The 22641-nt window shown below is 32.8% G+C and overlaps 2 protein-coding genes across 2 annotated transcripts; one reads left to right on the top strand and one right to left on the bottom strand.

The window, feature by feature from the left end:
• Positions 1 to 2649: 2649 nt before the first annotated feature.
• Positions 2650 to 14213, bottom strand: LOC109100578 (BRO1 domain-containing protein BROX-like). The gene is given in 13 exon segments (XM_042778170.1): positions 2650 to 2787; positions 5087 to 5250; positions 5330 to 5476; positions 6539 to 6620; positions 6719 to 6804; positions 7824 to 7913; positions 8372 to 8480; positions 8665 to 8737; positions 9928 to 10023; positions 11749 to 11845; positions 11958 to 12064; positions 13331 to 13449; positions 14061 to 14213. Coding segments are annotated over 12 exon segments (1239 nt in total). The 5' UTR covers positions 13432 to 13449; positions 14061 to 14213; the 3' UTR covers positions 2650 to 2700.
• Positions 14214 to 14987: 774 nt separating this feature from the next.
• On the top strand, positions 14988 to 22203 carry LOC109107438 (axin interactor, dorsalization-associated protein). The gene is made up of 10 exons (XM_042778168.1): positions 14988 to 15280; positions 17662 to 17728; positions 17879 to 17932; positions 18072 to 18126; positions 18417 to 18480; positions 18723 to 18826; positions 19891 to 20013; positions 20100 to 20222; positions 20635 to 20752; positions 20837 to 22203. The coding sequence occupies exons 1-10, from the start codon at positions 15174 to 15176 to the stop codon at positions 20931 to 20933; spliced, it is 912 nt and encodes a 303-aa protein (XP_042634102.1). The 5' UTR covers positions 14988 to 15173; the 3' UTR covers positions 20934 to 22203.
• The last annotated feature ends 438 nt before the right edge of the window (positions 22204 to 22641 follow it).

Here is a 22641-nt window from a genome sequence, read left to right as displayed (position 1 = left end):
ATTTATACTGTATATACGACTGCCAAATATACATCACATTCAGTTTATTAGTTTACATTAAAACTGTGTAATCCAACTGGATGGATTAAATGCAATTCGAATACATAAATCTTGAATTTAGGCCTGAATATTTTGTGAGGTTGTGTGAAGGTGTATTTACCAAGGACAGCTGCTGCAATAAGTGTATGCACATGAAATCAAGGCTTGGTAAGTGTCTTGCACACAGATGTTGTTAGTCTAAGATGAACTACATGTTTGCAGTCTTGTGCGTATAATCTTTCTATACTTGTATTGCTAGTATTACAAAAAGCAACAAGTTGAGGAATCATTCATGTCTGGAAAACAAACACTGCACAAAACGAATAGCTGTCAAACATTTTAATGGGAGAAAAAAAATAACCATTAAATGCATGACTGTGAGTTACAGGTTGACATAGTAATCTGTGAGTATATATGATGATGAATACATATCCATACAACCGCATAGACGGCAAAACGAATCATTACAAAAACTAAAAGTGATTACAATGCCAGAGAAAGTCTTGTTCTCTGCAGAATTGTGTTAAATAAATATACAGCAAAATATCTGACGATCCTTTACCCTTAATAAGAGCACAAGCTCTTTATTTTCAGGATGCTTATTAAAGCAGGGGCCAAAATAACAAGCGTGAAGCATTTAGTGATCATTTCTGTAGCCGAAGTGAAAGTGCATGAAGTTTTTATGACCGTGACCCTCATAATGCAGCACCAGTGTCATATTTACTAACTTAAAGATGCTTGAAATTCTTCAGACAAACCTCAGTTTCCATTGACATGTACAGCACAGCAATGCATGTTTGGACAGGTTTCAAATCAGAAGCAAATCATTTTTTTGCTTAAATGACTGTAAATATATACACATACAAAAATTATAATCAGACCGAAGCTCAAGGCTCTTCAATTCTGCGCCCAGTTCAAGCAAGTCTGCTATGACTGGGTTTCATTCTCTTCTTTTCCTACAACAACCCAAATACAAATGTGCTTTACGATTCCTCCCGCTGAGAAATATTAATCATACAGCAGATATTTTAAGTGCAATAAAGGAGTAATAAGTAATCATTTTTTTATCTTAAATGTACTGTTGTTGTATTTTGATAGTAACTGCTTTTGTTTAGTAAATCACAATAGTCATGAAATTATATTTTGCATGAAGCCTATTTTACAAAAACCCATTTATTGCATTATGACATTATAAGCATGACAATTTATCATTATATAATACAATATATATTATATGAATGAAAATCAAGCACATTTAATGCCAAATAAATTTTGTTATTTAGATTTAATAACATTAATAGCACACATACATATGGGTCAAAGACGAAAAAGTGTTTAAACATAAAAAAAGTGTAATACTGCTTTAAACTGTTGTAGTTTTCCCCCCCAAAAATGCAAAAAGTTTTCTGTTTTATTTAATTTAAATTTTTTTTTGTTTTTCTGAGCAAAAAAATAAATATCATGCATTTTCCCCTGATTTACAGAAGACACCCAGTAAAATGTAATTCAGTGTAACAATCTTGTCAGGCGTAGTTACAACAAAAATCAATTTATTACATATTGAAAGACTAATTACTTTCACCCCAAATACTAATGAGTTGTAATTTTACATTTTTAACATTTGCCACCATCCTAGGTTTTGCCCATTTGCCAGTAAGAATTTTTTACTAATTTAAAACACAATAAAATTTATGCATGCCTCCATTATTCTTTTATATATTTTAATATGTACACGTAAGAATAAGCGTGTCGTTTGGAATTTTTGCATAAATATTGTGTTACACTGAATGACAATCTAACATTATTTCAACCAAACTTTTTGACATTTTATTCTCCAAAAAACTTATTTGAGACCTTGTAAAAGTAGACGATAACATTTTTTTACTTACATTTAATGAAGCTTTTCTATGGACACAAAATCACTTTTGTACAATTTCTTTTGAGTGCGAACAGCTTAAACGTCTTCGTTCTTTGACCCATATACATACATATATTATTATAATATATATTATATATATATATATATATGATACTATATAGATGAGTATATATATATATATATATATATATATATATAATATATATTCTTATTTTAATTTTTTTTTCATTGCAGTGATGAGAAACTTGGTAAAAAAATGTGCTTAATTGTCATGAAAATAATGTTATAATGCAATAAATCTTAATGAGTTTAAAATGGTTTGATTTTCTTTATGCAAAGCATATTTTTTCATATCTTTTGTTTTCTTTTCTTTAATTTTTCTGAAATCCATATAGCTTAAAGACTGTTTAACAATTGCATCAAATCAATGGATCATTTTCCAGCATCACCATGAAGAGTTAAATTCTAAACATCATTTAAAAAAAGATGAGTTTAGTGACCTATAGAAGTTATTCTCTAATCAATGGAGCCAATAAACCTTAAAATCTGAATAAAATCATCTATAATGTGCTACACAAAAATAAACAGATAATCAAAATCAAATCCAAATCAAATCTCAGTCTATTTAATAAATTAACTAACTTAACCGTCATTAACAAAACCAACATTACAACATAACACGCTTTTCTAATGCAAAACTCATAATCATAACAATATAAAACTCCAAATATTTGAGTTAGATGAGACGATTACAGACTCCTCCAGATCTCCTGGATCTATCTTTAAGAGACGACGCAGCCCGTGTCCTTCTGCGGCTTCAGATCCGGCTCCTTCACCGGCTTGATCTCCTCATCGTGCTTCGCTTTCGCCTGGAGGAGGGAAAAAATCATCGTAAAGATCTTAAGTTATTATATAGCTTGATATAAAAATGGTTCCTTTTGCTGATTATTATGACAGTAGGAGCAGATACACAAAGCTATTTAATATTAAAATCCAATTTAGAGCAGAAATCACATTTATTTGCAAATAAATAAATACTGTAAGGCATACTATTAATTATAAATATATGTACAGTACAGGTCAAAAGTTTGGAAACATTACTATTTTTAATGTTTTTGAAAGAAGTTTCTTCTGCTCATCAAGCCTGCATTTATTTGATGATCAAAAAATACAGAAAAAAAAAATAATAGTTGTGATTTATATTATTACAATTTAAAATAATGTTTTTAAAATGTATTATACTTTAAATTATCATTATTTTCTGTGATGCAAAGCTGAATTTTTAGGATCATTATCACATGATCCTTTAGAAATCATTCTAATATGATGATTCATTAGTCAAAGTTGGAATACAGTTCTGGCTGCTTAATATTTTTCAGAACATTGTGATACTTTTTAGGATACTTTGATGAATAAAAAGTAAAAAAAAAAGAAGAAGCTATGTTTTTTAAAATATAAATATTTTGTAATAACAATATACATACTGGTCAGTAATTTGGGTCAGTAATTTTTTTTTTCTTTCTTTTTTTAATAACTATCAAATCATACCGTTTATTCAGCAAGGATGTGTTAAATTGATAAAAAGCCCCGATAGTAAAGAAAATATATTATTAGAATATATTTATTAGAATTTTGTTTTTTTATTTTGAATAAATGCAGTTCTTTTTAACCTTTTATCATCAAATATATAGACAGCAGAACTGTTTTCCAACACTCCTAATAAATCAGAATATTAGAATGATTTCTAAATGATCATGTGATAGACTGGATGTTACATTGTGACACTGAAGGCTGTTCTTTTTTTGAGTAATGATGCTGGAAAATTCAGCTTTGGCATCACAGGAATAAATATTTTTTTTAAAGTATATTCAAATAGAAAACTATTATTTTAACTTTGTAATAATATTTCACAATATTACTGTTTTTTCTGTATTTTGTTCAAATTAAAATAGTAATGTTTCCAAACTTTTGGTCTGTACGGTATAGGAATTATATATATATATATATATATATATATATATATGAACACAACACAACTGAAAAGGAGTTTTCAAGCATCAAAACAATAAAGTTTAATACAGTTTTTTTCCCCTCTGTACATTAGAATCTGTCCCATTTAATTAAATTTTTAGTTTTTTGTTTTTTTATCATACATTTTCACCATGATTTACAGAAGACAACCACTTAAATCTCATTCAATGTAACAACAGTTCATATAACAAAAAACTGTCATGCATATTTAGACCAAGAATCATTAGATCTCATTAAAAGACTATTTAAGGATCACAGTGCAGCTCTTAGAAACTAATTAACTGTGATTTTAAATCTTCGCCACTTTCCTTCATACCACTAGGTTTGACTCCATTTGTCAGCAAGAAGCTTTTCATTTTCATTTAAAATATAACAAAATTTAGTAAGATCACTTTTATTTCCCATAAAAATATATCTGTTACGCTGAAAGATGATGGAGATTTATTTCACCCGTATTTTAACATTTTACAAACACGATGCATTAAGAGCCTGGGGGTGAAAACTTCTGAACATTGTGTACATTTTTCTTTTTCATTTTTTAGTTCTGCCCTTCAGAAGTTACTTGTATGTTTCCCAGAAGACAAAATAAGTATAATTTACCCTGATCTTCAAAATCAAAAAGATTTCACCCCCGGCTCTTAATGCAAACACTGCTGATCTTACACATATACTGTATGTGACCCTGGAGCACAAAACCAGATTTATAGATTTATGCATCATCTGAAAGCTGAATAAATAATCTTTCTATTGATGTGTGGTTTGTTAGGAGGACAATATTTGTCTGAGATACAACTATTTGAAAATCTGGAACCTGAGGATGCAAAAAAAAAAAAAAATCTAAATATTGAGAAAATCATCTTTAAAGTTGTCCAAATGAAGTTCTTAGCAATGCATATTACTAATCAAACATGAAGTTTTAATATATTTACAGTAGGAAATTTACTAAATATCTTCATGGAACATGATCTTAACTTAATATCCTAATGATTTTTGGCATAAAAGAAAAATCTATAATTTTGACCCATACAATGTATTTTTGTCTATTGCTACAAATATACCCCAGAGACTTAAGACTGCTTTTGTGCTCCAGCGTCACATATGTATATCCAATCTGTGGGAAAGGAAAGCTGTCCTCACCTTGTCTTCTTTGGGTCCTTTGGTAAGGTCAAAGGTCGCGTAGACTTCCGGCGTGCACTGAGCGCTGAGAGGCGGGAGCTCGAAGGGAGTCGGTTCAGCCAAACCGTAACTGGCCTTCAGTTCCAGCGCCGGAGCTTCTGCAGGAACCTTGTGAAAGTAACTGACACAGAAAGCCAGCCATAAAATGGCCACACCCGCATGATACCCTCCACTCACTCACAACAAGCTTCTCACTCACCATCAATCCTCCATCTCTCTCTCAATTATACATGCCCATCTTCATAAACGTGCCCAGTTTCTTAAAGAAGAGCTGCTCCGAGGGTTTGGCCGTGCTGCCGGGACCCTTCATCTGACGGTACTCTTTACACAAGGCTTCAGCGCGGGAATAAACTGAGACACAGAGATTCAATACAACCATCCAAAGAAAGGATTTCACACAAAAAAACATCCAGAGCTCTAAATAAAAACCATTACTGTATCATGTTACAAAGAGACATGCAACCTTTTTCTTTTTACATACACTGTAAAGTTGTAAATAAAAGAGATCATCAGAGTACGTTTTACAAGAAATTGCTATATTTCAGTTCTTCCTACTTCAAAATTTCAGATTTACAACCAATTTCTGAGTGAAAATTTTTTTTTTCTCAGTGTATAAAGAGCTCATTAAGATGAACTGCATGTTTTAAACTATTACGTTTCTAATGGAGATAAAAAATAAAAATAAAAACTTAAAACTTTTCTTATATTAAATATCAATGCGAAATAACTAAATATATCTGATTAAAAAAGTCCACTAAAATACCTATGGTCCTATAAAATCGGTTTCATTTTTTCCCATATTTTATTTATTTATTTATTCTTTTCAAAATTCCATTTTTTCACTTTTAATTTTTCTGGATTACATTTTTTTTTCCATTTAAATTTTTCTGGACTTTGTTTGAATGGTAAAATGTAATTTTAAAATGTAAAAAGCATTTGCAAAAAGCTATTTTTTGGGACATATATATATATTACAAAAAAAAAAAACAAAAAAAATATATATGTCCGTATATATATAGAATATATAATATATAGATATTATATATATATATATATATATATATATATATATATATATATATAGTATTCATATTAATAATAATATTTCTATATATATATATCTTATATATATAGATATATATATATATATATATATATGTTTTTTTGTAACCAATTTCTATTTTCCGTTCATTTTAGCTTTTTTTTTTCTTTTTCAAAAATTCTGTGATATGTACTTGAATTTTTCCGTTAATCAAATGACGAATTATTTACATTTATTTTAAAACATTCATTTATCTTTTAATCAATAATAATTTGTAATAATAATTATACTAGTAGTAGTAAGGCGTACATTCTACTGTACAATAGTAATAAACGTCTGATAAATTGTTGAGGGATTCATCATCTGCGTACATTTCTCGGCCTCCTGCAGGGATCTTATGGCCTCTCCACATTTATCACCCGCCAGAAGAGTCTGTCCATGATAGCAGTGTGCCTGCACATAACAGAAAATATCATACAGTAAGATATTTACTGCATTAGTGTGACCAAATGTCTGTGTGTTCAGCTGTGTTCATCTCCAGACAGACTCACGTAAGCCATGTAGAAGTGCTGCTTCAGCTGCAGGTATTTCTTCCACTTACTGCTGCACTCTGGATCCAAAGTGTTCAAAGTGTGATCTGAGCAAACATGAAACATTATTTTCTAAATAATGTATCATTTTATTATACAGCACTCTGAAATACCTGAGGAACGCTTGAATATTTCTAAACTGCATCTGAAATGAATGATTTCGGTGTCTGGCGTGTCTCTCTGCACTCTCTGTCTCAACACGACAATTATTTTAATTCAAATCAATATTCATGTCCATGCATTGATTTATTTCATGATTTAGATCAAGGTCCATTCGGGTCAGCACGGCCCTTTACATACACATATTATATAAATATGTTTTATATATCTTATAAGATTACATGGTAAGACATTACAAGGTCTCATTTATTAATTAAGGCATTTTTTAACATGTCATGTTAGTTCAAAATACATAAAATGTAAATACTAAATGATGAGAAAACTAATTATAGAAGTATATATATATATATATATATATATATATATATATATATATATATATATATATATATATATATATATATATAGATATATCTATATATATATTATATATATACACCACACACACACACACACACATACATATGTATTTTTTCTTAAAACTCTAATATGCTGATTTGCTGCTCAAGAAACATTTATTAGTATTATCAATGCTGAAAAAAGTTGTGCTGCTTCATATTTTTGTGGAAAAACATTTGTTTCAGGATTCTTTGATGAATAGAAAGTTCAAAAGAACAGCATTTATTTGAAATTCCAACATTATAAATGTACTGGCACTTTTGATGAATTGAATGCATCCTTGATTAATAAAAGTATTAATTTCTTAATTAAAATCTCATGGGCTCTACACTTTTGAATGGCAATGTGTAATATAATAATAGAATTTAGTAATATATACACACAGAAACACATACAGATATATATAAAATTTTCAATATATTATTTCAATTGCTCTGAAACATTTAAGTGATAATTCATCACAAAACTTCATAAAATGGGCAGTTTTTAATGCAGAATTAGATAGAGAGGAGAACTAGAACATCAGAGCATGTGTCTGTAAACCTACCGGCCTTCTGGTAGAAGTTTGCGGTCTCGAAGGACAGCGCTGCGATGAGGGAGGCGTTGTGCTTCAGCTCGATGGCTCTGGCGATGGTGACTAAAAACAGAGAGACATGAACCATCACACACACACACACACACTCACACTCACACTCACACACACCCACACACACCCACACTCTCACACACTCACTCACACACACACTCTCTCTCTCACTCACACTCACACACACACACACACACACTCACACACACACACACACACACACACACACACACACTCACTCACACACTCACTCTCACACTCACAAACACACACACACACACTCACAAACACACACTCACTCACACACTCACACACTCACACACACACTCACACTCACACACACACACACGCACACTCACACGCACACACACACTCACACGCACACACACTCACACACACACACACACACGCACTCACTCACTCTCACACACACTCACACGCACACACACTCACACACACACACACACACTCACACACACACATCATGACTGTTCATCAGTGTGTTTTACCCTCCTGAGCCTCTGCCTGACTCTGCACAATGTAGGTGTCAATGGAACTCGTGGACTCCAGGTCTCGACCCTTCTCTGCTGGAGTGATGAGTCGAGGAATATGAGTCTCCTGACAGGAAACACACCACACGAGCACATTCAGAGAGTAACAGTCAAATATCACCAGTAAGCCAATCACGACCGTGCATTATCACGTTTAAGGGGTTTTAGGCACTCTCTGTGGTAAAATCAGTGTAATGCATGCACTCCAATGACTTTTTGCTTTAATTTTCCACATAATCAGCACAGTTTACCTTGAGGGTTTTAAATATTCCAGCGGCAATTTTCAAACTCTTGTGAACATCTTTGGCTTCGTCCTCTGTGATGCTACAATTTAAAACAAAAACAACCTATCTTTAATGAAACTACACATATCTAATGATCAAATATCTAACTAAATGTTCTGATATGTGACCCTGGAGCACAAAACCAGTCTTAAGTGTCAATTTTTCGAAATTGAGATTTATACATCATCTAAAAGTTGAATAAATATGCTTTCCATTGATGTATGGTTTGTTATGATCGGACAATATTTGGCTGAGATACAACTATTTGAAAATCTGGAATCTGAGGGTGCAAAAAAATCTAAATATTGAGAAAATCAACTTTAAAGTTGTTCAAATGAAGTCCCTAGCAATGCATATTACTAATCAATAATTAAGTTTTGATATATTTACAGTAGGAAATTTACTAAACATCTTCATGGAACATGATCTTTACTTAATATCCTAATGATTTTTGTCATAAAAGAAAAAACAATAATTTTGACCCATACAATGTATTTTTGGCTATTGCTACAAATATACCCCAGAGACTTAAGACTGCTTTTGTGCTGCAGGATCACATATAATTCATTACACATATAAATCTAATGTATTACACACTGGGGTATAAGCTGATCAACTCATTCATTTCATGCCTACTTACCAAAAAAAGAAAGAAATAATATCTAGGTTCTGACATTTAAATGATTTTATTACGTGGGAAGGAGGAGCGGAGTGATGTCAAAGACTTTGTGTTATTTTAGTATTATTTAAATACTTTTACAGAATTTATTAATCATTTGAAATCGGTTAGATTTTTCAGTTTTCATTTCATTAATTATTTGAATTATTTGTGTTAATTCTAGTTTAAGTTATAGTCACTTTCCTCTGTTTTTATCATTTAATTTCGCTTTTATTTTTAGTTTAGTTTTAGTAATCGTAACATTAATCGCCAAAGCAACATTTCTCAATTTTAACTTTTTTTAAAGATAAGAAACAAAGCTGATATCCATTTCAGCTTTTATAGTTTAAACATGACATAGCTGAGCATGAAACTAGAACAACTGTGCAGGAAATCGGTTGCCTGGTTTTAAAAGTGGAACAATTCTGAACGTCTCACACCATCAGACACATGTGTTCTGCTCTAGCAGCTGTACACACAACTTCTCTGAGAGAGGACGAACTGCCTAATAGCTAAAGCACAGCATATCACATTTTAAATCACAGAATCCAGTCCTTACACATGTAACTTACTTCTCCTTTCCGGCCAGGCGTGAGGCAAACTTGGAGTACCAGATGGCGACATTAAACGCCATAGACACCAGCTCAAATACAGCATCCTGCTGGGCACTGAAGAACACAAATCAGATTATATTCTGATCAAACCATGTTATTCTACGTCAAACTCAACGGCTATTAGATCATTGTCAATATGGACGTGTAGCATAACATGCCTTCAGTTTATAAAAAACCATGAACTAAACTACACAAGATAACAGAAAATAATAAAACACGGGTTCATTTGCAGTGAGGACGAACACAGTTTGTTCAGAACACAACTGTGTTATTAATAATTAGCTTTATAAATATAATAAATAATGCATTTCAGTTTTTTTCTTCTTTTGGGTAACACTAAAAAAAAATATTTTTTTAATTTGTAAATAAAGCTTACTGAAGTACATTTTACATCAAAATACTATTTTAATCTTTCTACTTTCTGCCGTTTCTTTCTAATTTCTGAGTAAAAAAAGATCCATGCACCGATATTTGGTTACATCTTTTCATAAATTGTAACCAAAGTTGAAATGCATTCTAATATTTGAAGATTGCTTTTGAAATTGGTTGCTTGTTGTGTTTAATCTATGATAGTTGTAACAGGTGTAACAATAAATAAATCATTATTATAATGTATTGTAACTGTGATTGCAATTATTCATGAGATCAAAATTCATTAAAAGGTGCATAACAAGGCATAATTAATTATGCTTTTATAATGCATTACGTATATACAGTAAAAGTTTGGAAACATTACTATTTTTAATGTTTTTGAAAGAAGTTTCTTCTGCTCATCAAGCCTGCATTTATCTGTATCAAAAATACAGAAAAAACAGTTATATTGTGAAATATTATTACAATTTAAAATAATAGTTTTTAAATGTATTATACTTTAAATTATCATTTATTTCTGTGATGCAAAGCTGAATTTTTAGGATCATTATCACATGATCCTTTAGAAATCATTCTAATATTATTACACAATAAAAAAAATAAAAACATATACTCCTCAAAATATTTTCAGAAAAAACAATACATACTTATTAAACATACATGAAAAAAAAAAAAGTAAAAAAAAAAAGAAGCTATGTTTTTAAAATATAAATATTTTGTAATAACAATATACACTACTGGTCAGTAATTTAGGGTCGGTAATTTTTTTTTTCTTTCTTTTTTTTAAATAAAATAAATACTTTTATTCAGCAAGGATGTGTTAAATTGATAAAAAGTGATAGTAAAGAAAATATATTATTAGAATATATATTATTAGAATTAGTTTTTTATTTTGAATAAATGCAGTTCTTTTTAACCTTTTATTGATCAAATATATTAGACAGCAGAACTGTTTCCAACACTCATAATAAATCAGAATATTAGAATGATTTCTAAATGATCATGTGATAGACTGGATGTTACATGTGACACTGAAGGCTGGAGTAATGATGCTGAAAATTCAGCTTTGCATCACAGGAAATAAATTTTTTTTTTTTAAAGTATATTCAAATAGAAAACTATTATTTTAAGTTGTAATAATATTTTCACAATATTACTGTTTTTTTCTGTATTTTTGATCAAATAAATGCAGGCTTGATGAGCAGAAGAAACTTCTTTCAAAAACATTAAAAATAGTAATGTTTCCAAACTTTTGACCTGTACTGTATAAATGCCTTGTGTGTTACTCATTTTTGTTTACTTCTGCACAACTTTTTTTCACCAGTCAATGACATTTAAAATATAGAGTAGGTCCTAAAACCACTAAACTAAACCACAAAACCACTTTCTGAGCTCTTTCTGAGTTACCTCGTGATATTTCCCTGTAAAGTGTCAGTCCATTTGAAGTTCTGGATGAATCGGAGCTTGTTCTCTTGCGTGGTTCCATCCAGCGGCAGAATGAATCCTACAACAACAACAACAACACATCTCTGAGCAGGATAAATGCAAATGCATAAAAAGCAACCTGAGCAACAAGGAAACATCCGAGCGGAGAGGAAATATAATAGTGCACAAACCCTGTATAAGAGAAAAATATTCATCACTGGATTTCTTCATGATCTCTGGGGTGCATGTGGCATCTGTGAACATGTCCAGCAGTCGGGCTCGCGCCGTTCTCAGGTCACTGAGACAGATGCAATATTAACATTAGAAAAATCATACAGTAGAGGGCTGGCCATACATGCTATTTTTCCCAGACGGGATTTCTAAATTGCTTAAAATGTGCATGTTCCGGCTTCGTTTGGCGTGCTCTCTACAGTCCTCACACACTACATGGACACGGTTTTTGCATGGTTTTGACCGTTCTCAGTAGATCCCGCCTTCTCGCACACAATTGGTCGATTATCCACAATGCCTGCATTCTATTGGCCAAGCTACTTTTCAGTCATTACCATCAGCAAGTATGAAAACACAAGGAAAACAAAGCCAACACCTGGATATTTTAGTCAGTTTACAAATCTCGTGGACCTATGGTCGTCCTAACATGCACTACCACTCAAAAGTTTTAAAACAGTATGTTTTTTTGTTTTTTAAAGAAGTCTCTTCTGCTCACCCAGGCTGCATTTATTTGAGCAAAAATACAAAAAAATTAAAAAATATTACTACTAAAAAAAACTAACTTCTATCTAAATCAATCTCCAAACAAAAATAATTTATTTCATTTATCAGCAGCTGTATTTTCAGCATCATTACTCCAGTCTTCAGTGTCACATGATCTTCAGAAATCATAAAAATATACTGATTCACTGCTCAAAAAACATTTATTATTATTATTATGTTTATTAGGTTTCTTTGATAAATATAAAGTTCAGAAGAACAGCATTTATCTGAAATGGAAAGCTTTTGTAACATTATAAATGTCTTTACCATAACTTTTGATCAATTTAGAGCATCCTTGCAAAATAAAAGTATTGATTTCTATAATCCCCTTACCCACAAAACAACAAAAAATGTATGTATATAGATATATTTATATATATATATATATATATATATATATAGGCTCCAAGTTTTTGAATGATATAGTGTATAATGTTCCAAAATATTTCTTGTCTTAATTTCTATTCATCAAAGAAACCAAAAAAAAAAATGTACTCCCCTGTTTTCAACATAATAACAATAATAGGCTAAATGTATTTTTTAACAGCAAATCATCATATTAGAATGATTTCTGAAGATCATGTGACACTGAAGACTGGAGTAATGATGCTGAAAATACAGCTTTGATCACAGAAATAAATTACATTTTAAAATATATACAAATAGAAAGCAGTTATTTTAAATAGTAAAAATATTTCACAATTTTTACTGTATTTTGGATCAGATAAATGCAGCCTGGGTGAGCAGAAGAGACAGCAATGAATACATAAGACCCGAATGAACTGCTCACTTGCAGATCTTATTGGCAGCGGGACTGGATGCCACGCCGTACAGGTTGAAGGACACGGGTGCCGTGGCTTTCAGAGGGTTTCGATGGAACCAGTGAGTCATGGTGAGAAGATACCGTACCTGAACGGGAAGAAAGATGCCTTATTATTTCAGTTTACTTTGATATTTAATTTTAAGGACATTTTATTTTTCAAACATTGAATATCAATCTAGATCCCGAGCACCGGAGAACCACAAAAACACGTCCAGTCCACCAAAACAACTCCAGACTAGTCCAGATGATGTGATTTATACATAAACGAGTCTACACAGATGTTATTTAAACTGTTTCCAATGGTTTTGACAGATATACAAAGCATAAGCAACTGAATGTTTGAGTACATTTCACATTTATTAACACTGCGCAATGCATTTTCATATTAAGAAGAAATATTCACCAGTTTAGAGATCAGATGATAAGATTAAACTACAGTTTATCGCTTCTGCGTGAGTCGTTTAACACCTCGGCCTTGTTTACCAACAGATTTATGTGAATGCAAACGGTACACTAGTTGCAAACTACCTACTGTTGATGCTATATCGTCTACAAATGAAACCCACTGCTCTGTGATCTCCACGTTGTGCAGAAAACCATTAAAAGCTGAGAGAGTTAGAGACTCGCTATTTAACAGCAGCCACGCGCAACAGACTCTCAACACTCGACTCAGATGAAACAGACTTCGTCTTTATACCAGGAGTGTGTCGGCTGTCGGATGTTTGTTGTTTTAATCGGCGAGACTCCGAGGACGCAGAGCAGCAAAGGCCAAAACAATGAACGCTCTTCCTGTTTGACGTATTTCGGGCGGTGACGTCACACCCACTGGCTTACGTAATTATTTTGACGCGTGTTTGGGTGGCGTTTCATAACTGGCTGTGTTTGTACATTATAATTTTTGTTTATTTATGTAAAAATGTGCGATTAAATCATTTGTGTATGTGAGGACAGACAGTCTAAACGAAACGGATACAGATTTTACTTTAACAGAAAACGACGAATTACATAAGTTTGAATAAAAAATAAAAAAGAGAAAAAAAATGTTATATCCACCAATTAACCTATTCACTTACATTAGAGCTCGCTGCCTAATGAAGGGTTTTACATTATTGTTATAGAGAAAGTTTTTTTTAAATTAAACTGCTTTTCATTTGAATTTTATTTAGTTAAAATTTTGTGGTGTTTTGTCGTTTTTATTAGTTTTTCTTTTTTTAATACGCCCATATAGTTTTACGTTTCAATTTATTTCGTTTTAGTTATTTTATTACTTGTACTTCAAACTAAATAAAAATAAAAATGAAAAAGTTGCCTTGGCAACTAGCTGAAATATCTAATTTCGGTTAATATATACTTAATTAGCTATTTATAAATAGTTTTAAAATGTGCATTACATTACAGGATTTATTTTGTGTAATAAAAGTCAAATATAATTTGTGTTTCATTAAAGGATTGGATGTGCTATCGTTTGATGTGTAATTAATCACACATTATTACTGAGACAAGACAAGAACGTTTTATTTATATAGCGCTTTACGCAATTAGTCACTAATTACACTATTTTCACTAATTCTTCACGACTTATTTATTCTTGAGCGCATATTAGGACTTTTATTTTGAAAACGTCGCCTTCCGGCGCAGCCGCAGATGGTTCAGTTGCACTCGCGTCAGGCCTGTGTCGGTGTGTGGCGGTGCCACCGGAGCATCCGGAGCCCAGTGTGTTTCCCGGCGGTGCGCAGCAATGCGCCGCTGAAGATAAAACTTCACCAGCGATGTAGAGCCAGGAGCTTTCGCGTAACTTTAACCCGAGAAGATGTCAGATGTCACCAAAACCGTCCAGAAATGGCATGCGAGTTTTAAAAAGGGCACGGACTTTGATTCGTGGGGGCAGCTGGTGGAAGCCATCGATGAGTATCAAATGTAAGTTGCGCATGTGATCAAAATAAGCAAATATATTTGGCGATCTCTGGACCAGAGCTGGTTAAAAATGAGGGGCAAAAGTTTTTTTTTTTTTTTTTTTTTTTTTTTTTTTTTACATGACAAGTGATACATTGCAATTACTCAAAGTTGCAATTTAAAAAGGCGCATTATATGTTCGCGTGTTCTTGCATTGCTCGATCTGATGCATGAGATGCGGTGAGTAAATAAATAAATAAGTGCTGAGTGTTTGACAGCCTGTTTGCATTATGCTGCGCGCCACACCCTCCAGCACTGGGTGGAGCTTCACTGTCTCAGTCTGAACTCGTGCCATTTAGGTCAATCACACACAACACACTCACTGTTTCCGTTCTGCACACTCTACTTTTGCGTTTTAGTCACGGAACACACTGCATTACTGTCCATAAAGAAAATGTATTTTATTATTGTTTCTCTTACAGTATATTTCATCTCTTAGCTGGACACTAAACACAGTTATCATTCAGGTTGTCTTAAAGGGATAGTTCACCCAAAAATGAAAATGATGTCATTAATGACTCGCCCTCATGCCGTTCCAAACCCGTAAGACCTCCGTTCATCTTCGGAACACAGTTTAAGATATTTTAGATTTAGTCCGAGAGCTTTCTGACCCTCCATTGAAAAATGTATGTACGGTATACTGTCCACGTCCAGAAAGGATAATAAAAACATCTTCAAAGTAGTCCATGTGACATCAGAGGGTCCGTTAGAATTTATTGAAGCATCGAAAATACATTTTGGTCCAAAAATAACAAAAATGACGACTTTATTCAGCATTGTCTTCTCTTCCGGGTCTGTTGTGAGCGCGTTCACGAATGCGCTCACTACAGACCCGGAAGAGAAGACTGGTCTTGATAAATTTGAAAGCTATGACATAGATGTGTTATTAGGCAGCACATTGTTGCTAGAAAACGAGAATTCAACAGAAGAATCAAAAGAACCAACTCAGAATGAAGATGCATCTCAAATGACAACAACAGAATCAGTGGAGCCTCTTGAATCAGAGTCAGTAGATTCAGAATCACTTCATGAATCAAAGTCAGTCGATTCAGAATCAACACCGCTTCTTGAATCGGAGTCAGTAGATTCAGAATCAACATCGATTCTTGAATCAGAGTCAGTAGATTAAGAATCAGAATCATTTCATGAATCAAAGTCAGTCGATTCAGAATCAACATCGATTCTTGAATCAGAGTCAGTAGATTCAGAATCACTTCATGAATCAGAGTCAGTAGATTCAGAATCAGAATCATTTCATGAATCAAAGTCAGTCGATTCAGAATCAACATCATCTCTTCAATAATAGTCAGTAGATTCAGAATCAACATCGATTCTTGAATCAGAGTCAGTAGATTCAGAATCACTTCATGAATCAGAGTCAGTAGATTCAGAATCAGAATCATTTCATGAATCAAAGTCAGTCGATTCAGAATCAACATCGCTTCTTGAATCTGAGTCACTAGATTCAGAATCAACATCGATTCTTGAATCAGAGTCAGTAGATTCAGAATCACTTCATGAATCAAAGTCAGTAGATTCAGAATCAGAATCACTTCATGAATCAAAGTCAGTTGATTCAGAATCAACATCGCTTCTTGAATCAAAGTCAGTCGATTCAGAATCAACATCGCTTCTTGAATCAAAGTCAGTAGATTCAGAATCAACATCGATTCTTGAATCAGAATCAGTAGATTCAGAATCACTTCATGAATCAAAGTCAGTCGATTCAGAATCTGATTTATTGAAACTTGTAAATCTCAGAAAGTTACATGATCTTCAGAAATCATTCTAATATGCTGATTTGCTGCTAAAGAAACATTTCTGATTATTATCAATGTTGAAAACAGTTGCGCTGCCGAATATTTTTTCTGGCACGCCCAATAACAAAGAAAACACGTCAGCAGCGTCACTGAACGCGCTCATAACAGACCCGGAAGAGAAGACAATGCTGAATAAAGTCATAATGTTTTGCTATTTTTGGACCAAGATGTATTTTCGATGCTTCAACAAATTCTAACGGCCACTCTGATGTCACATGGACTACTTTGATGATGTTTTTATTACCTTTCTGGACATGGACAGTATACCGTACATACATTCTCAAAGCTCTCGGACTAAATCTAAAATATAATAACCTGTGTTCTGAAGATGAACGGAGGTCTTACGGGTTTGGAACGACATGAGGGTGAGTCATTAATGACATAATTTTAATTTTTGGGTGAACTAACCCTTTAATTCTTCAGTGTGAACTCTTGTGGTCCCATCATGATCTATGAATATATTTAGTATTTCCATGTAGAAATGAAAAAGACATTCAGTAACCAGTGATTGTGATGTTTCATCAGACTCGCCAGGCAACTTCAGAAAGAAGTGCAGTCGTCAAACTCGCATGATTTCTCAGAGGAGCAGAAGGTGTGTCTGTTTCCAGAGATGACAGCTGCCAATCATTTTTGGAATTGTTAAAATATCTCAAATTATATTTATTATTTAGATGTTTGTTCTTTTTCTTGCTCTGTTATCTCACGATATTAATATAAATTATTGTATGAATTTATTTTCCAGAAGACCCTTGGGAAGTTTGCAACATGCCTTGAAATGCGAAGTGCGTCCTTACAGGTTAGTGTTGTTACGAAACAAGTCACTTACAGCTTCTTCAGAAAACATAAAAATCTATTAATATGTATTATTGTTGAACCAGTATTTATTATGTAGCTCACTGAGTGCTGTAACTGATTCTGCTGGGTTTCTTTGGCAGTGCACACAATCTCAAGAAGAGTTCAAGTTAGAAGACTTGAAAAAACTGGAGCCCAGTATGTACACACATATGTATTAACCCTATAAAGCCTGCTGTGTCATATTTAGGGCCAAGAGGACCCTCTCACTATATGAGTCATAAAAGCCTGATGTATCACAAATGATACAAAACCAAAACACACATGCAAACTTGTTTATATTTGGTCTAAAGCTTCAGTAAACCGTTCCAATAAAAAAAAAAAACTATATATATATATATATATATATATATATATATATATATATTATATATATATATATATATATATATATATATATATCTCACTTCTATTCTGTTTCTCCACAGTTATTAAGAACATTCTGACTTACAACAAAGATTTCCCTTTTGATGTCCAACCAGTGCCTTTGAGGTATTTCTTTAATGTTTATTTCTAGAACCGATCGTTCCGGTCCTGGATGCTGATTGGTCAATCCAGCGTTACATTTATAACATGATGCTATAAAGAGTGTTGTTATCACAGTGTTATTTCACTATATTACTTACTGTACTGATATACTCTGCTCCGATAGAATCTCTTGTTGTTTCACAGGCTTCAGCGAGCATGTTTTTTGTTTCTGCTGCGTGATTTATCAGTGATTCTGGGTGTTTTAGGAAGATTCTTGCGCCGGGTGAGGAGGAGAACCTGGAGCTGGAGGAGGAGCTGGACGCTGCGACTGGAGCAGGTTCAACTCCATCATTCCCTTCAAGGGTTCCAGGTCATTCACTTCATAGTGCACCACGTTCAGCTGGACTTACTTTGATGCACTTCTTGTTATGGATATGATCAGCCTTAAATATGATTTTTCAACCTTATAACAAAAAAATCAGGCAAATAACTCACATTTTCTATAAAAAGTCTAGCTTTTGTTCAGTGTCATTTTAGTATCACTGATATACTGTTGTAATTTCTGTTAATTATTTTTGAACATTTTAATTTTAGTTATAGTTTTCATTTTTGTTCGTTTTTCTCTTTAAATATGTCCATATAGTTTTATGTTTTGGTTTATTTTGTTTTAGTTATTTTATGACTTCAATCTAAATAAAAATGAGAAATATTGCCTTGGCAGTTAGCTGAAATAAAACTGTATTTCTGTTAATATTTTAGTAATGCACTGCAAAAAGGATTTTCTGATTCTTAAATCAACATACATTTATATGAGAAGCAAAGTGACTTAAGATATTGAGTTTTGTTTTCTGAAAATTATATCAAAATCTAGTGTTTTTTTTAATCTAATTTATATATATATATATAAATATATATATATATATATATATATATATATATATATATAATATATATCTATATATAAATCTGCAAATGGGGCAAGAAAAATATTTGTTTTCCCTCTGAATTAGATTTTTTTTTCTTGTTTTAAGCAAAAAAAAAAAAAAAGTGATACATTTGTCAGAAAACAAGACATGTTATGATATCTTAAGTCATTTTGCTTCAAGTGAATGTATCTTGATTCAAGAACGTTTAGAAGTTTGTACTAGAAAACAAGACAAAAATATTAAGAAAATCAATTTTTGCACTGAATTTTTTAATGGTTTTAGTTTACCAATAAGTTATTCAGTGCAAAAATTTATTTTCCTAATATTTTTGTCATTTTCTAAGCTCTGTTACGGAAATATTACATTTAATATAAGTAAACAGTAGATGAACTTAAAATAGTGAAATCCACTTTCAGAGAAACTGATCCAGTTTCTTTCTCAATAAGCAAACAAATTCTCATTTGTGCCAGTTTTTACAGTTTTAATGAAAGTTTGACGTCTTTGACAGGCACGCTGTTGCCACGGTTACCCTCAGAGCCTGGGATGACTTTGCTTACGCTGACGATAGAGAAGATCGGTCTGAAAGACGCAGGACAGTGCATCGACCCGTACATTACAGTCAGTGTTAAAGGTAGAACTCCGCAGCGCTCGTTATTGTCAAATCAGATCCGTCTTGACATATTTCTTGCATTTCAATCGTTTCTTTCCACCCTCCAGATCTCAACGGTATAGACTTGAACCCAGTTCAGGAAACGCCAGTGGCCACGCGGAAGGAGGACACGTATATTCATTTTAGCGTGGACGTGGAAATCCAGAAACATGTAGAAAAACTACCAAAAGGTCTCACGTTGCTCTTAATGGAATATTTCACCCAAAAAAAAAGAAAATTTGCTCCATTTGTGATCTAGATGAGTTTGTTTCTTCATCAGATTTGGAGAAGTTGCATCACTTGCTCACTGCAAGTGAATGGGTGCCGTCAGAATGAGAGTCCAAACAGCTGATAAAAACATCACAGTAATCCACAGCACTCCAGTCCATCAGTGAACATCTGGAGAAGACAAAAACTAAAACAAATGATTTTATCAGCTGTTTGGACTCTCATTCTGACGGCACCCATTCACTTGCAGTGAGCAAGTGATGCAACTTCTCCAAATCTGATGAAGAAACAAACTCATCCTAATCTTGCATTAAGACTCGAGATGGTGTATCAGTATATTTTTGTGGTTCATCATTGCGTTTGCCTCTTCTGTAGGTGCAGCTATTTTCTTCGAATTCAAACACTACAAACCCAAGAAAAGATTCACAAGCACTAAGTGTTTTGCTTTCATGGAAATGGATGAAATCAAACCAGGTCCCATTGTTATAGAACTGTGAGTACCAGAGCTATTCGGAATTGCTTGCATCTACTACATTCATTCACTGTATTTATGTATTGCATATTAATCTGATTTAAGGTACAAGAAACCCACTGACTTCAAGAGGAAAAAACTCAACCTCCTGACAAAGAAACCACTTTACCTGCACCTCAACCAGACTTTGCACAAAGACTAAACCAAGAGGTTATATTTCTCAGATACGTCTGGTGCATCGCCTCTCACGTTCCTTGCAATATCGGATGCTTTTCTTCATATCTCCAGTCTGAAGTTTGGGACACAGCCTGATTTCTCCGTGGTGCTTCATCCGAGAGAGAGACGAGTGTTTGAAATGGAAACTATTTCAGAAACTGAACTGTGTATAAATGCTCTGTATGATGAGTTCTGATGGAAACCGATGGATAAAACACAACTCCCCAATGGTTTCTTATATTTTTAATGCATAACAGGAACCGCTCGCCCTCATCTTCCAAACCTGTATGCTGCTGTTAATGTATTATTTGAAAGTCTCTTTTGCATGAAATGTCATTTTATAGTCTTTAAAGACAGAAAAAAGACAAAGCACCAATTAAACATCATGAAAAACAATCCATTTTATGTTCTACGTTTCCTTAAACCATACGAAAGCTTTGCAGATTTAATATTAAACTGTTATTCAGTGAAAACCTCCAATATTTATGTTTGGTTATGATCTGTTGATTCTTAAAACCGATCAAATCTGAACATATAACTTTGGTTTATAATAGTATGCATACTGTATACTGTGGGGGAAAAACAGCATACAAATTTGGAATTATATGAGGGTGAGTAAATAATGACAGAAAATTAACGTTTGAATGAACTATTCCTTTAAAAATGTTGTTTAACAGACAAGTTTATTGCTTTTAATGCTTGCAAATGCTACCTACATGGAGTACATGAAAACCCTAAACATCTCAAATATATAAATATGTCGGTTTTTTCTTTAGACTTCTATCATTTATTTTTGCCACAGCAGTGTTAATATTATTCTGTTATACTCTCATCACAATGACTTTTTACAGTACTCTTTAAAAGATATTCCAGAACTCATAATAGAGAATTCAGAAGTTTAATTAAATATGAATCCAGTAAATATGAACTTATATGACCATAGAGTGTTAACCAAGTTTGCTGAAAGATTTCTGAAGTTTGTCACTAGCTCGGCTAACTTTTAATGCTTATTTCATTACGTGAATTTTCCAGATTAAAAAAAAAAACGAATGATGATGCTCACACACATCGGGTTGTTTAATTTAATGTCATGTCAGTGGTGGAGTCTCGGAATCAACTAAATGGTTAAAAAGTATTGCATTTGTGTGAAGACTTTATACATCATGTTGTTTGACGGACGTTACCGATCACTGGTGTGTATTAATACACAGCTTTTTCGAATGTCTCATTTCTAATAAATGACGATGCTGCTTGAATCATGAGCATTTTATAAATATACTTCAGTCTGAAATACATATATGACATAATGAGAACATGCAGGCAAATCTTGGCATGATTAATTGCTAAATGCCTGGAATTACTTGGATTTTTAGGAAGCGCATCATTAGTCCCACGTGAGCCAGTTTGCTATTTAAAGACATTGAGACGCAAGGTCCCTAAAAGTATGCAAATACTTAAAAATAGTGCACATTTAATTGCATTAGATAAAATGTTTTCTTAGAACTAGCTGGTGTTTTAGTGGACACAGGTGTAGAGAATCAATCTATCAGCATGATCCACAAATCACATAATAGCAACATTACATCTATTATTTGAACATTTTAAACCATGCAAACTTTAAAATTTTAAACCGTGCATCTTTTTTAAAATGGATACTAAAAGTTTGATAGTATCTAAAGCAACCACATTCAGAT

Source organism: Cyprinus carpio, chromosome A20 (genome assembly GCF_018340385.1).
Source record: "Cyprinus carpio isolate SPL01 chromosome A20, ASM1834038v1, whole genome shotgun sequence".
NCBI lineage: Eukaryota > Metazoa > Chordata > Actinopteri > Cypriniformes > Cyprinidae > Cyprinus > Cyprinus carpio.
The sequence above is the reverse complement of the archived record's forward strand: the minus strand, read 5'-3'. Positions and strand labels throughout refer to the sequence as shown.